Raw genomic sequence first — 15,117 nt, forward strand, 5'->3', positions numbered from 1 at the left:
GCTGTGGTGGTGAACACAGGGTGAGCTGTGGTGGTGAACACAGGGTGAGCTGTGGTGGTGAACACAGGGTGAGCTGTGGTTGTGAACACAGGGTGAGCTGTGGTTGTGAACGCAGGGTGAGCTGTGGTTATGAACATCAGGGTGAGCTGTGGTGGTGAAGCCAGAGTGAGCTGTGGTGGTGGTGAGTGCAGGGTGAGCTGCATGCTGGAGTGGGGCAGAAAAGAGCCTTGGCGTGAACCTGAGGAAGTGCACCTGAAGCCTGGCCCCTCCCCTCCAGTCTGTGGGGTGGGGCTGAGGAAGCCTATGGGAGGACTGCTAACTCACACCTGCCTCATGCTGCCCCAGAGGAGCATCTTGGCTGTTTGGCTCTTGTTTCTGTTTCCTTGTATTAGCTTCTGCCCATCCGTGCACGCTAGTCCTCATGGCTGAGCTGAGGATAGTTGAGGAGTCAGCGAACAGGCACACGCTCTGGCAGGGAAGACAGGGTCATCTTGAGTTCCCTGTCCTCTTAGCTCCCGCTGCCTGTGTTGTGTTTAGTTGGTTTGTTTGGGTTTCTTCTAAGATGCGAGGGTTGAACCCAGGACCCTGTGCATGATGTAAGCAGTCATCCCACCACAGAGCTACTCGCCCAGGTTCCTGTCGAGTTCTGGCTGTCATTTATTTCTACGGGAATCCAGGTCCTGTGTGACTGAGGCCCCTGGTCCTGTGTGACTGAGGCTCCAGGTCCTGTGTGACTGAGGCTCCTGGTCCTGTGTGACTGAGGCTTCTGGTCCTGTGTGACTGAGGCTCCTGGTCCTGTGTGACTGAGGCTCCTGGTTCTGTGTGACTGAGGCTCCTGATCCCTGGTCCTCTCACATTTGAGGCCTTCCATTTTGTTTTCTCTTTTTTGTTTGGAGTTTGGTTTTGGTTTTTGAAAAAGGGTCTTAATTGTGTAGGCCTGGCTGGAGACTTGAAACAAACTATATTGGCCAGGCTGGTCTGGAACTCACAGAAATCCACCTGTCTCTGCCTCCTAAGTACTGGGATTAAAGGTGTGAGCCACCACACCTGGCATTTCTTCTCTTCTCTTTTCTTTCTTTCTTTCTTTTCTGATAGGTTCTCCCCTAGACAGCCCAGGCTGGCCTCAGGTTGGGTTTCCTATGTCTCAGCCTCCTGAGTGCTCCCTTGGAATCCCTCCCAGAGCTCGCTCTTGTGTTCGCATTCATAATGCTCCAACATCTGTGTTGCCATGCAAACTGTCTCAGCATTCTGATGCTATCGGGTATTAAACACCTGGGGGAGGGCTGTGGGTAGCAGTGCACCAGCTGCACCTGCATCATGGCCTCATGGAGTGCGTGCTTCCTGCAGCTCATCTCGTGCAGAGCAATTTGGAGAGATGGATGGGGGCACTCATCTGGCTCTTCTGTCTAAATCAGTCTTTAAACTGCTTTGCGCTTTAGGTCGATGTTTGTAGAAATAACAGCAGCCCCCATACTGACCTCTTTCCTAACGACAACTCCACTCTGGCTGTGGACATCTACAAAGGGGTAAGCACACTGCTCTGCAGTCTACTTTTGGGGAAATGTTAGCGACTTCTCTGGCCTTTTTGTGAGTTCATTTCAGATCTGAGCATAGCTCCCAAGTGTCTTTTATTTCTGAGGCCCGAATGCTAGGTACACATTTGGGGTTAGGGGTGGGGTGGTAGAAGATGGCTGACAGGCTGCCTAAACTCGAGAGGACTCTAAAGTTCTGCGTGTGTTGACTGGAGTGACAGAAGAGGAGCATGGAGCCGTGCTCCTCCTTAGGCTCTCCCAGCCCCTCATGAGTTCTCTTTGTGACTGCCCAAGAATAGAGTGTGCTGCACTGCATCCCCCCACACAGTGTGTGCTGCACTGCATCCCCACACATAGTGTGCTGCACTGCACCCCCCACAGTGTGCTGCACTGCATCCCCCCACACAGTGTGCTGCACTGCATCCCCCCCACACAGTGTGCTGCACTGCATCCCCCCACACAGTGTGCTGCACTGCATCCCCCCCACACAGTGTGCTGCACTGCACCCCACACATAGTGTGCTGCACTGCATCCCCCCACACAGTGTGCTGCACTGCACCCCCCACAGAGTGCGCTGCACCTCATCCCCCCCACATAGAGTGTGCTTCAATGCCTCCCCCTCCACAGTTCACTGTCTGCACTGCCCCCTCCACAGTTCACTGTCTGCACTCCCCCCCCCCCCATTTTTCGGAGAAGTGCACCAAGGAGCATGCTTTGGGAAGTATAGGGTTCTCCCTTTTTGGCACTTAAGGCACAGGTTAGAGAGGAGGTGTAGGAGTGCAGAGAGGAGGAGGAGGAGGACTACTGCTGAGGGATGAGGGGCTCCAGCAGAGCAAAACTAGAAGCATCTAAGTCAGGTCCAGGGCTGAGCCTCACTTGTGCGGTGGTCCAGGGCTGAGCCTCACTGTGCGCAGCGCTGGGCAGGTAGGGATGTTATCTTAGCAGGTCACTGACAAGCCTGTCTCCTTCCCTGTCCAGGGTGTGGTGCTGGGATGTTACTTCGGGCCTGCGGCACTCTACATCTGGGCAGTGGGGATCCTGGCTGCAGGGCAGAGCTCCACCATGACGGGAACCTACTCTGGCCAGTTTGTCATGGAGGTGTGTGCAGGGCTTGACCCGAGGGACAGGGCACAGCTGTGCAGGGTCTGGCCCATGCTTCTGAGAGTTCCCAGACTCCCCAGGCATTTCTCTGGTGTCACACGCGGTCGCCAGCCCTCCATGTTTCCTTCCAGGGATTCCTGAACCTGAAATGGTCACGTTTTGCCCGAGTGATTCTGACACGCTCTATCGCCATCATCCCCACCCTGCTTGTCGCTGTCTTCCAAGATGTGGAGCATCTGACAGGAATGAACGATTTCCTGAACGTTCTGCAGAGCTTACAGGTGAGCGGGGAGCTCATGCTGCCTTTAGCCTTGGCACCACGCTGCTTGCTGGAGGCTGGGTCCTAGGGGTGATTGAGGGGAAGGAAAAGGCACAGGAAGTCATTAAATAAAAATTACAAGCTATGCTTAACATATGAAACACAAAGGCAGGCCATGAGCCGGCTCAGTGGGTAAAGTGCTGGCTGTGCAGCTGCACAAGCCTAAAGACCTAAATTTGATTCCCTGAAGACACAGGAGAAGCAAAGACCTGTCTCCACAGAGGTGGCCTCTGACCTCCACATCCAGCCTGGCGCAGGCATGTCCATCCACCCAGCGCTCCAGCTCTCTAGCTCCTCTCTCCCCACTCAGTCTCTACCTCTGAAGCACACGTACGAACTTAGTAAATAAGTGATACATAAAACCCATAGCACTGGAGCTCAGCAGTACAGCAAGTGCAAACCACTAAGTGAGTTCTAAGAATACGCTCACGCCTGTAGCGCTTACAAATGAAGTCACATCTAATGCTTGTTTTTCTCTGCGTGTATCAGTGGTTTACCTACGTGTACATACGCACACAGTGCGTGTGCCTGGAGCCTGAAGAGCTCCAAGCAGGGACTCAGATTGGCTGGAGTTGTCGTGACAGACAGTTGTGAGCTGCGCTGTGGGTGCCGGGAGCTGAATGGGCCTCTGCATGAACAGCCGAGCAAGTGCTGTTAACCACTGAGCCAGCTCCAGCCCCCAGTGTGTTTCAGGCACTTAAGATCATGGTCAGTGCTGGGTCAGAAGCAATGTTTGGCCACGGCAAGGCGACAGGGATAACTGTTACCCATGGGAGGGGTGAGGCAGGGTTTGTGATTTCTTCTTGTGAACCGTGCTGGTGTCTGTGGTGGCCCAGTAGCCACATGGATTCTGGGAAGCAAGAGCCTCAAAAAGAATCGTTTCCATGATTGATGTGGCAGGGGAGGGAGTGCCAGAGCCAGTGCCAGTAAGCATCCTTCCTCCAGAGTTTCTGTTCAGGCCCTGCCCTGACCTCTCTGTAAGCCAGGCCCTCCCTCCCCCAATAACCCCTCCGCTCCCGGGTTTCATCATAGTGTTTTATCACAGCTTCAGAGATAGAACTAATACGCCCACGTGATCCCATCTCATACACCCACAGGATCCCATTTTATACACCCACATAATCATCTGATATAACCACATAATGCCATCTGATACACCCATGTAATCCCATCTGATAACCCCCATCTGATATGCCCGTGTGGTCCTGTCTGGTCCACCCACTGAGTCCCATTAGATATGCCCATGTCCTATCTGATATACCCATGTAATCCCATCTGATAACTCCCATCTGATATGCCCGTGTGGTCCTGTCTGGTCCACCCACTGAGTCCCATCTGGTTCTGTTTCCCAGCTTCCCTTTGCTCTCATACCCATCCTCACGTTCACAAGCCTGCGGCCAGTCATGAGCGAGTTCTCCAATGGAATGTAAGTACACTTGTCATCCTTCTCTAAAAGGACGTGGGAGGGGGAGTTTTACCCAGCAGACACTCAGAATCGTGTCCTAGAAGACCTGTATTTTCCCAGAACAATTGTTATCTACTTCCTCTTTGCCTTAGAAATAAAACGCCGAGTGTGAGTTATAGGAAAGGAGAAGAGACCACTTCCTCAGACCTGAGCGCCCAGCTTTGGCTGCTTGAGTTTGAATTTTGTGTTAAGTTACCCAAGAGAGGCACAAGCTAGAGGCAGCTTCTGTGCACACCTCGATGGGGTCTCGTTTCTGCTTCTGTGACGGACACCCTGCCAACAAGCAGCCCAGGGTGGGAAGTCTGTAGAGGTCAGGCAGAGCGCAGAGCCAGCAGCTGACCCCGTCCCAGCCACAGTCAAGAGCAAAGGGAAGGGGGCACATCCTGGCTTGATGGTTGCTCCAGGCCAGCTCGCTGCCTTCCTGTACTGTTCAGGATGCGCAGGCCACGCAGTGGTGCTCTCAAAGCCAGCTGGGTGCTCCACGTCAGTCCCCTACAGATGCACCTACAAGCCAGCCTGATGTAGGTGCTGTCTCCTATAAAGCTCACTTCCTAAGTGGCTCTTGATTGCCAGGTTGACAGTTAAAACTAGCCCGTACAGGTGTTCATGTGACCTGTTAGGCTTCAAGGGTCTGATTGTCACCACTCTAGAGGAGGTGGGGCTTGGGAGAGTTGGCCGATAAATGAGGCAGAGTGACACCACTGTTATTCAGAGCCTCAGAGTCACAGAGAGCCAGGCCCATGCCTAGGAGCCCAGCACTCGGAGCCAAGAAGCAGGTGGATTGCTATGAATTTGAGGCTAGCCTGGTCTACAAAGCGAGTCGAGGACAGCCAAGGATACACAGAGAAACCCTGCCTCGAAAAAAAAGAAAAGAAACTGAGAGAGAAGGGGGGGTGGGCGAGAGACACCAAGTAAGGCTCTCATGAGTTCCAGCTGGATAGACTCAGAAGGACAGCACAGACAGTGAGACCGTGTTTTCCATAGATTTAGATAAAGGGGAGTGCAAACATCTAAGCAGCCGCGAGCCATAGTGAGCAGTCTGAAGTGACAGTGAGCTCACTCCTGCCCATTAATTCGGGAGGAGCACCAACATGTGTTCTGGCTTCACCAGAACAGTCCATGTTCCTGAAGGAACTGAGGTCACAAGACTCTTGGGGTGTCCTCCCTGCACTCAGATTTCTCCTCACCGGTCCTGGACCGTGTTCCAGCTTCTAGTAAAATGGCTCAGTACATTTCTACGACCTTCTGAGTCTTTATTTTTACTTTTTATTTTTTGGTTTTTTCGAGACAGGGTTTCTCTGTGTAGTCTTGGCTGTCCTGGACTCGCTTTGTAGACCAGGCTGGCCTCAAACTCACAGCGATCCACCTGTCTCTGCCTCCCTAGTGCTGGGATTAAAGGCGTGCGCCACCACACCCGGCTGACCTGAGTTTTTAAATGCTAGGTTTTGTGCCAGAGAGATGGCTCAGCGGATAAGCATGCTTGCCACACAGGCCTGACGACCTGAGCTCAGACCCTGGACTCATATAAAGGAGGAAGGAGAAAAATGACTCCACAGAGGTGGCCCTCATACCTTCCCATGCATGCTCTAGCAGACGTGTGCCCACACATGCACACGTGCTGTGCACACATTAGTAAGAGACAAATGCGAGGTTGTTTACTGTGGCCCCTTCCTTTGTGCTTCGTCACTCACCTGACCCTCTTTTACGTTTCCCTCAGCTCATGTCCCATTTACCACGAGACCGTTTTCTGTCTGGTGAGCTGGATGGACGCCCACTCACTGCGCCCTTTCTTTTGCAGAGGCTGGAGGATCGCAGGTGGAATCTTGGTCCTTATCGTCTGCTCCATCAACATGTACTTTGTAGTGGTTTATGTCCAGGAACTAGGGCATGTGGCACTGTATGTGGTGGCTGCAGTGGTTAGCGTGGCTTATCTGGGCTTTGTGTTCTACTTGGTAAGTCCACTGTGAAGGGAGCAGGGGCACTGGCACCTGAGCATGGCACAGGTGGGGCTGACAGTCCTCCAGAAACAAATGGTCCCCAAGGAACTCAGCAATTTACTAAGGCAGTTTATATGGCACTGTCAAATCAACTATTTCTGGAATTACATTTTTTTGTTGTTTTTTATATTAGAGATTAAATGTAAGGCTTATACGATGCCAGGCAAGCATGCTAATATTGCAATCTAGTCTCAACCAGATATTTATATTTTGAATCACCAAATTTATTTTAGTATGGGGGAGTGTTTATTGAGACAGGGTTTCTCTTGTAGTCCTGGCTGCCCTGGAAACCAGGTTGGCCTTGAGCTCAGAGAGATCCTCCTGCCTCTGTCTCCTGAGTGCTGGGATTACAGTCATGGCCACCACCCCTGGACTCTGTTAGTTTCTAATACCTACCATTTCCTGTTTCTGTCATTTTATAAGGACCCAGTATTTAATTCCTAAAGAGAATGGTGCGGTGTGTTTGAGAAGCAAGATGCCTCCGTGCTGCACAACAAGCACAAGGACCTGAGTTCAAATCCCCAGGACACACATAGACTGCAGTGCCTGTGTGTGCCTGTGACCCAGCACTGCAGCAGGGGAGGCAGCAAGTGCAGACTCTCTGAGGCCTGTCAGCCTCGCTGCAGACTTAGCAAGAGAACCTGAATCAAAGGAATAAGTGACAGAACAGGAAACAGGTGGCCCCTGTGGTCTCTGCAGGTGCATAGCTGCACACACGTACAGAGGGCAGACACAGCTGTAGTTAACTCCCAGTTGTTCCCACTTACCAGTTTGATACAGAATTCTCTGAAAAATACTAAGGTTGGCAGTAAATAGACGGTGCCCATCGCTGCTGTGGAGAGTGCTGCTCTCTAAAGTGCTTCACTCTACACATGCTGTGGCTGCCACAGAGTAGACTCCATGCATTTTTTAATACGTGGCCTGGGTCAGTGTATCTTTTCCCTTTCCAATAAGCATACAAGGCTATGCTACTCACCGAAAGACCTTGGAAACCTGGTAATTTCATGTACCCTTGGCAGGAACGGCTTTAAAATTCTCAGAAGTTCAGCCAAAGCCAGGCACTGTGCTGCACGCCTTTAATCCCAGCATTCGGGAGGCAGAGGCAGGAGAATCGCTGTGAGTTCAAGGCCAGCCTGGTCTACAAAGCAAGTCCAGGAAGGCTGCACAGAGAAACCCTGTCTCAGAAAAAGAAAAAAGAAGTTGAGCCAATTGTTCTCTCTTGTGAATTAGGTGTGAAGGTGCTGAGTTGAGTTGGGCTCTAAAGACTAGTAAGACTGCCCAAGCCCTGGCTGTAGCCTGCAGCTGGGTTCCTGCCGTTTAGGGCAAACCCACCACTTTCATGGAGTAGCTGCCGCACTGCTTGTCTGTGGCTGCTCTCTGTGTCCTTGGGAAACTGATGAAAACGGCCACCAGAGAGTTCCCACAAGCAAAGCCCTGGCAACAAAGAGAACCCAGCTTTGAAAGGCTTTGGTGGGAGGACTCCAGGGTGCTGTGAAGCTGGAGAGGGTCAGAGAGCCTGGCTGGGACGGCCCTTGGTAGGCAGAAACGGGCGCCTCGCATGTGCTCCTGCACAGCACTGCGCGTGCCGTGTTGGTGGGTAAGTGACAGCTGCGCTTTGTCTTCCAGGGTTGGCAGTGTCTGATCGCATTGGGCTTGTCTTTCCTGGACTGTGGGCGCTCGGTAAGCATCTCTAACGTCCTGCTGAGCGAAGACACCAGCGGTGGCAATACTAAATAAACACTGGGTCAGTCTGTCTGTCTTTGCAGGGAGCCATCAGAGCCAGTGTGTTCCTATGGTTTACTGTGTGAACATAGCCTCAAGTATGTGCTGTTGCACAGACTGCACTTAGGACTCAACTGTCAGTTGGGAAACAGTTTTGTGTGTTTTGATGTCTTTGTTTTGTTTTGCTTTTGTGAAATAGGATCTTGCTATGTAACACTAGGGGGCTTAAAACTCACTATGTAGCCGAGGCTGCCCTCACCTGCACAGCAATCCTTCTGTCTCCACCTCCTGAGTGCTGGGACTGCAGGCACGGTCCACTGCTCCTGGCTTTCCCATGGGTGTTCATAGAGGATTAGTTTTGGCAGAGGTGGGTCTCACCCTGGAGCCTTGGGCTGCACCTCAAAAAGTGACACTTCAGCTGTTTAAAACACTAAATCCCTCGGTAGCTGCCCCAAGGCAGCTTGTGTCTGTGACTTTGAGGGCAAATTCTCTATGTGGATATTAATCACTCTGTATGTTCTTTAAAGCCAAGAATGGCAGTTATGTTTCTTCATGGGTGTATTAGGATATAGTCACTCCAGGCATGTAAACTGTATCAGAAGATAGTGGATGCTGGAAGCCGAGAGATGCTTTATGCTACCCTTCAAATTATTTTAATTATGAAACCCAACTAGAGTGATGTCATCTGTTTAATTACAAAGTTAGAGACAGCTACCTTCTTTACAATCAGGAATGTTGTTTGCTTCTTTGGTTGGTTTTGTTTTTCAAGACAAGATTTCTTCCCGGCTGTTCACTCTATAGACCAGGCTGGCCTCAAACTCACAGAGATCTTCCTGCCTCTGCCTCCCAAGTGCTGGGATTAAAGGCGTGCGCCACCACCAACCACCCTGCTAGGTTCAGTGTTTTTATTTCTATTTTTAATTTCTCAGTAGACAGTAAGCAGGGTGAGCATGAAAGGTGGACTCAGACTGCGCCTTCCGCCTGCAGGCCAGCTAGTGAGCTGACAAGGTGAGCTCAGCAGGGCTTGTCTAACCTAAGCTTAGTCACTTTCATGTTAATACCAAGAGTCCTGATAGTGTTTTATCTTGAGAACACACAGTCATGGGATCTTCTGAGAGAGTGGTGAAGGCAGAAGGTCATAGCGCTTGCTGGTGAACTGACATTCTCATGAGACTCTGGACTGAGAAGGCACCCTTCCTCAAACCACATCTCTGACACGCCACTCTGTGACATCCAAGATGACTCACAAGGTGACCTCAGGTGCTCTGGACCTCACCTTTGCAAAGTCGTGGGTGTCACTGTGGTTGTGACGTTCTGGGAGGTGGGGCCAGGCGGAGTCCCCACAGCTGTTCCCTCAGAAAGCCTGTGGAGAGCGGATGGCGAAGCTCTGGAGTGTTCAGCACGGACTGCAGCTCTCATGCCAGCCATGTCTAATATTTCACACGGGAGCCTATCATGGCTGTCAAGTCAAGTCCTCTCTGCTGATGACGAATAAGTACAAGTCGTGTGTCGTCACTGTCTTGGTGGCTGCAGGAATGGGAGTGGCTTTGAAGGCCATCCTCATCTTTGAAGCTTTCCCTCTTGCGAGCTGACTGACAAATCCCTTTGTTGTCTGTGCCCCTGTGGCATCATCGCTAGCGTTTTACACACAGTCAGAAGCTCAGCCTGTATAGATTCTTTATGAGGCATGAAAGTTAAGTTGCTGTGTGTCTCTCACCCACGTTGACCTTAGCCCCTGGGCTCATACGACACAGGCGATGGCGGCCCTGCAGCAGCCTTCTCAGCCTGTGGGTCTCGACCCATTTGCAAACGTCTGTCTCCAAAAAATACTTATAGTACAATTCATAACAATAGCAAAATTACAGTTATGAAGTAGCAACAAAATAATTTTGTGATGGGGTGGCTGCAACATGAACTGTTGTAGGAGGCTGAGACACTGCCCTCCAGGGCCCTGGCAGACCTGCCCCTCTGCCCTCTTTGTTCCCGAAATGGACCAGAGTGGAGCTCTGAATACACTGGGGACTGACCCAAAGGCCAGATTGATGGCAGCAGAATTCCATGCACAGATGCTCCAGGAACACTTACATTTGTCAGGGTGGGCGTGGGGTCTAGATTCACAGACCAAAGTGAGCCCAGAGCTCCTAGGGGCCTCGAGTGCTGGTGAGGCTCTGCTGCAGACCTCACTTCCTGCCCAGATGCTTTGTGTTATATTTGTTTACAGTGATAGAAGGGTTCATCCTGTCAGATGGTCTTTTCTCACTCTACAACTGTAGTATTCTATGGCATCAAAAAAAAAAAAAGTTCCCTGTTGGCATGGTTGTCACCAGGAACGGGTACTTCCAACAGGTCTCCGTACATTGCTCTACCATGTTGTGAGATGAAATTTGTCCTGCCTTCCTCTACTCTAAACTTAGTATTCACCTTTCTGTAGTCTTGTCTCACCGTCACAGTGTGTGCACATTGCAAGCCCTCCACACCGTGTGGTCTGGCAGCGCGTTTGTGAGCCGTCTTTGTCCTTCCTCTAAATGGGTCCTTGTTCTCATGTGATATGAAATAATTGTACTTGTCAGTGCACTGGAACTTGACAGGCTGGGGGTGCGCAGCTTGCTGTGTGGGACCGGCCAGGGTGTAGCAAGTGGCTACAGTGGGGCTTTTAGTGAGCCTCTAACAGCTTGTAAACTTGATTTATAATTAAAACAAAACAAAAACTTTCTTTTTTTCTGTTTGGTTTCCTGGCTTTTTCTTTTTTAAACTTGAAAACACTTTATTGATAGGGTCTCAACAACTTTGAAAAACAGACATGTCAGTCATGAGTGGCCTACTTTAAGCGCCCTTTGTCAGTGCGTGGCTCCTGAAGGGACAGAGGGGGAGTAAATGGATTTAGTCTTCCAGAAGGTCTGGGTTAGTTGTAGACACCAAGATAGTAATTTCACTTCAGGGGTGGAGAGGTGACTTCTAAGGTGTGGACAACGCCAAGCCTCTCAGGGAGCGTCAGATGCCTGGACCCACACGGGGAGGAGAGGTCCGGCTCTTGAAAGCTGTTTCTGCTCCCCACAGATGCTACATGGCTCTTGCATTCCTGCCCCAAATATGTACACAACAAATAAACAATAAATTATTTTTTGTTTAAATTAAAAGTTAATTTTCCCACCTAATTAAGTAATATTGTGGTTAAGGCCATAACTTTAGCATTTTGTGAGATGAAAGGCATCTTCCATCCTTTGCCTTTCTGTAGTCTTGCCTGCCATCCAGGAAGGATTTTACAGTGTGTATTTGCTGCCAGAAAATAGTAAAAATGTCATGAGAGAAACCAAAGTCATTTATCTTAAAACCAGATGCACATACTGGCTGACCCCGGTGTAAAGGAGTGGTAATCCCGAAAGTTCTTAAAACAGAGGGCTGCTGAGTGGTTGAGAGCACTTGCTGCTCTTCCAGAGGACATAGGTTCAGTTCCCAGCACCCACTTGTAGTGGGTCACAGCCACGTGCAGTCCAGTTTCAGGGGCTCCAGTGCTTTCTTCTGGCCTTCGTAGGTACCTGCGTGTGCACGCATCCACATACATGCTCTCTCTCTCTTACAGTTACTTTTTCTCTTTTTTTTTTCTTTCTTTGCTTGTTTTTCAAGATGGGGTTTCTCTTTGTGTAGCCCTGACGGTCCTAGAACTCACTCTGTAGACCAGGCTGATCTCGAACTCAGAGAGATCTACCTGCTGGGTTTAAAGACATGGGCCACCACCCAGCTTAAAACTTTTATAACAAGGCACTCACCCTCTACCCTGAGAGGCGACTGAATAGCCTAAACGCTGATCTGATTCACCTTGGCAGTGCTTGGTTGTCGGGAGACACTGAGTAGCTCACAGCCAGAGGCCGTCCGTGAGTTCATTCTCAAGCTGCCGTGTATGCTGTGCAGCATCTCAAGCTAAGACCCCTAAGCATTCTCCACTGTCACCAGGAGCAGCGACACTCACCTGTGCCCGCGGCCCTTGAGAGGCACAGCAGGAGGATGCAGCTGGAAGGCCAGCCAGAGGTGCGTGGGGAAACCTGCTCCAGTGCTTGGGAGCGACCCTGGCTGCTTGTGTCAGGGTTAGAGAACAGGCTCCCTGTAGTGAGGATCCAAGAGTCCAAGGTCCAAGAGGATCACCTGTCTGCAGCCTAGAGTATTTGACCTATACTTAGCCACACTTCTCAGAGCTAGGCAACAAAATTCTCTAATCAAGATAGCTAAGCGATAGCACTGTAACATCGTGGGGACCACCATCTTTGCTTACCTGGCGGAGGTTCCCATGAGTTGTCCGTGAGTCTGTCTTCCTCAAGCCCGGATGTCAGACCTGAGGTGACAGTGTCTTCCTAACACACCACTGGGAACACTCTGACCCTGGCATTGTGTGGACCGTGTTGTCTTCACACAGTCACCCAGCATTCCTGTGAGGTGACAAATTATAATGTGCTCAGGATAAGCTTACTGAAGGCTGGAGAGATGGCTCAGCGGTTAAGAGCACTGGCTGCTCCTCCAGATGTCCTGAGTTCAAATCCCAGCAACCACATGGTGGCTCACAGCCATCTGTAATGTGATCTGATGCCTTCTTCTGGTGTGCAGGCGTACAGGCAGGTAGGACACTCATACATATAAATAAATCTGTTTTTTAAAACTTATGGAGGGCTTGGTGAATTATCATATCAGTGTGCTTAGCATCTCCAGATATAACACATTTCCATTTTTACACACAAAGATAAGGTTTGGAAACTATACACACAGTTTGTGTGGTGGTGGTGCAGGACTGGAGTCCCTGGGAGTTTCAGGCCAATCAGGACTGCAGAATGAGACCCTAAACAAAGATGAGGATTTAGCTCAGTGGTAAAGCACTCGCCTGTCTTGCATATGGCCCTGGGTTTGGTCCTCAAAGGACACATTGGGAGGACTAAAGCTGGGCCTTGACACACTCTCTCACAACACACACACACACACACACACACACACACACACACACACACACACACACACACACACACACACACCCCAGTGCTGCTTCTGCTACGGGCTATGGGTGTAGTTCCTTCATACAGATTTGTGGGCTCCACTCAACACTAACACATGGACGGTTGGTTACCAAGAGCAACTGTATCACTGATACCCTGACTGACATGGAAGCCAGTCCTTGTCCCAAAATGTTAACACTGGACAGAGAAATACAATTTATTTGCCAGGTATGGCAGAGCACACCTTTAGTTCCAGCACTCGGGAGGCAGAGGCGGGCAGATCTCTGAGCTTGAGGCCGGCTTGATTTACATAGCAAGTTCTGGGCGTGACGGTTGCTTAGTGAGACCCCTGTCTTTGAAACATCTGAGGCGAGCCAGGCGTGGTGGCGCACGCCTGTAATCCCAGCCCTTGGAAGAGGCAGAGGCGGGCGGATCTCTGTGAGTTGGAGGCCAGCCTGGTCTATATGGAGAGTCTGGGACAGCCAAGGCTACACAGTGAAGCCCTGTTTCGGGGGAGAATCTGAGGGAAGGTGAGGGCTGTGGGGGCTGGGATCATCTTCCCCTACATGGTATGTCTGAGGCCTGAGCTTCCAAACCCCAACCAGTGCCTGACAGGAAGACAGCTGGGGTTCCCCCCTCAGCCTGGCAAACACTGCTTTCTCAGCATACTCCTTTCAACTTAGGAAGGCCGTTTCCCGGCTGTCAGCTGTGCTAAGACTCAAAGGCGCTGTGGTGTTCGCTTACACTGTCCTACGGTTGCTCCCCAGCTCTGCTCTGTCACCAGGTTTCGGAGTGCATGTGGCACAGCCTCCTCCTCCTCCTCCTCAGCTTTTTGTTAAATATTGGCAGCTGCTCAGGCAGCCACAATGGCCAGGCATGGGAAGCGGGCCACCTCCTGTCCATGCTGCCTCACACTCCGGGCTTCACCCTTTCTCCAACGCGCCTTCCTCACCTCATGGTTCCTTACTGCTGTGTGGCCAACCTCTCTGCCGGCTTAACCCCAGCAGCATGGCTCTTTCTGCTTTTCCATGTTTCTCCACCGGGCAGCTTGTCTGTCCTAGGGTTTTTCTTTTAAACTCTAATCAAGTTGCCCTGGATGGGCTAGAGAGATGGTTCAGTGGTTAGAGCACTGCTCCTGTAAAGGTTCAGTTCCCAGGGCCCCCGGCGTGGCTCACAGCCACCTGTAGCTCCAGGGGATCCAATGCCTCCTGACATCTGTGGGCAGCAGGCACACATGTACACTACATACATGAAGGCAGATACGGATGCACATAAAATAAGAAAAAATTTTAAAGAAGTGTCCTTAATTTTAAACAAGTGAGTAAATAAAAAATCCTCATGTATGCATAAGCCACTTTCTCTTCTGAAATAAAACTTAAAAGTACTAAGAAAAGGAACCGAAATAATACTAAGTCTCTCTCTCTCTCTCTCCCCCGTGCTTTTGTCCTCAGTGCCACCTGGGACTGACCGCTCGCCCTGAGCTCTACCTTCTGAACACCATGGATTCGGACTCATTCGTGTCTAGATGAGCGACGGCCCAGGAGAACTTACGAACACTTTCTCTAAGCCCTTTTGTGCCCAGTGTCTGTTAGCAAATCTATTAGCTCAGAGGTGAGTGAGAGCAAAGGCCGAGGTCTCCTCATGGGGTCAGGTGTAGGAGCTGACAGCTGGGCATGGGCCACAGACCCGCTCGCCTCCAGCAGTCACAGAGCAACCGGAGGCCAACCGTGGGCCTGCAGCCGCACACGCACGCACACGGTACCCCAGACTTGTGTCTGCACTTCTGGGATCTAAAGTGTATGGATGTGTATTTATGTAAACCCGAACGTGCCAGTTTGGGTAAGATTTTAAGGTTGTAAAAATTGATAGATTTTTTTTTTAAGTTGAGATGAATTAGGCATTTGTATTATCTGATCATAAGTGAGAAAGGAAGTGAGGCTCTCTTCACTGTGAACTCTGCAAATTCCTACCCTTTAAAGTGCTATTTTACTACACTGTTGCTTTA

At 50.7% G+C, this 15,117-nt stretch overlaps 1 protein-coding gene across 3 annotated transcripts in view; it reads left to right on the plus strand.

Moving 5' to 3' along the window:
• Positions 1-15,117, plus strand: part of SLC11A2 (solute carrier family 11 member 2) — a 40,556-nt gene extending 25,439 nt beyond the window's left edge. For all 3 annotated transcript variants that reach the window (XM_084751474.1, XM_084751476.1, XM_084751475.1), the window contains exons 11-17: positions 1,440-1,526; positions 2,511-2,630; positions 2,765-2,914; positions 4,305-4,378; positions 6,216-6,369; positions 8,041-8,094; positions 14,564-15,117. In XM_084751474.1, coding sequence (XP_084607600.1) covers positions 1,440-1,526; positions 2,511-2,630; positions 2,765-2,914; positions 4,305-4,378; positions 6,216-6,369; positions 8,041-8,094; positions 14,564-14,641 — 717 coding nt within the window. In that variant the 3' untranslated portion in view covers positions 14,642-15,117. The remainder of the gene's footprint in view (positions 1-1,439; positions 1,527-2,510; positions 2,631-2,764; positions 2,915-4,304; positions 4,379-6,215; positions 6,370-8,040; positions 8,095-14,563) is intronic.

Source organism: Acomys minous (genome assembly GCF_964271855.1).
Source record: "Acomys minous genome assembly, chromosome: 12".
Lineage (NCBI taxonomy): Eukaryota > Metazoa > Chordata > Mammalia > Rodentia > Muridae > Acomys > Acomys minous.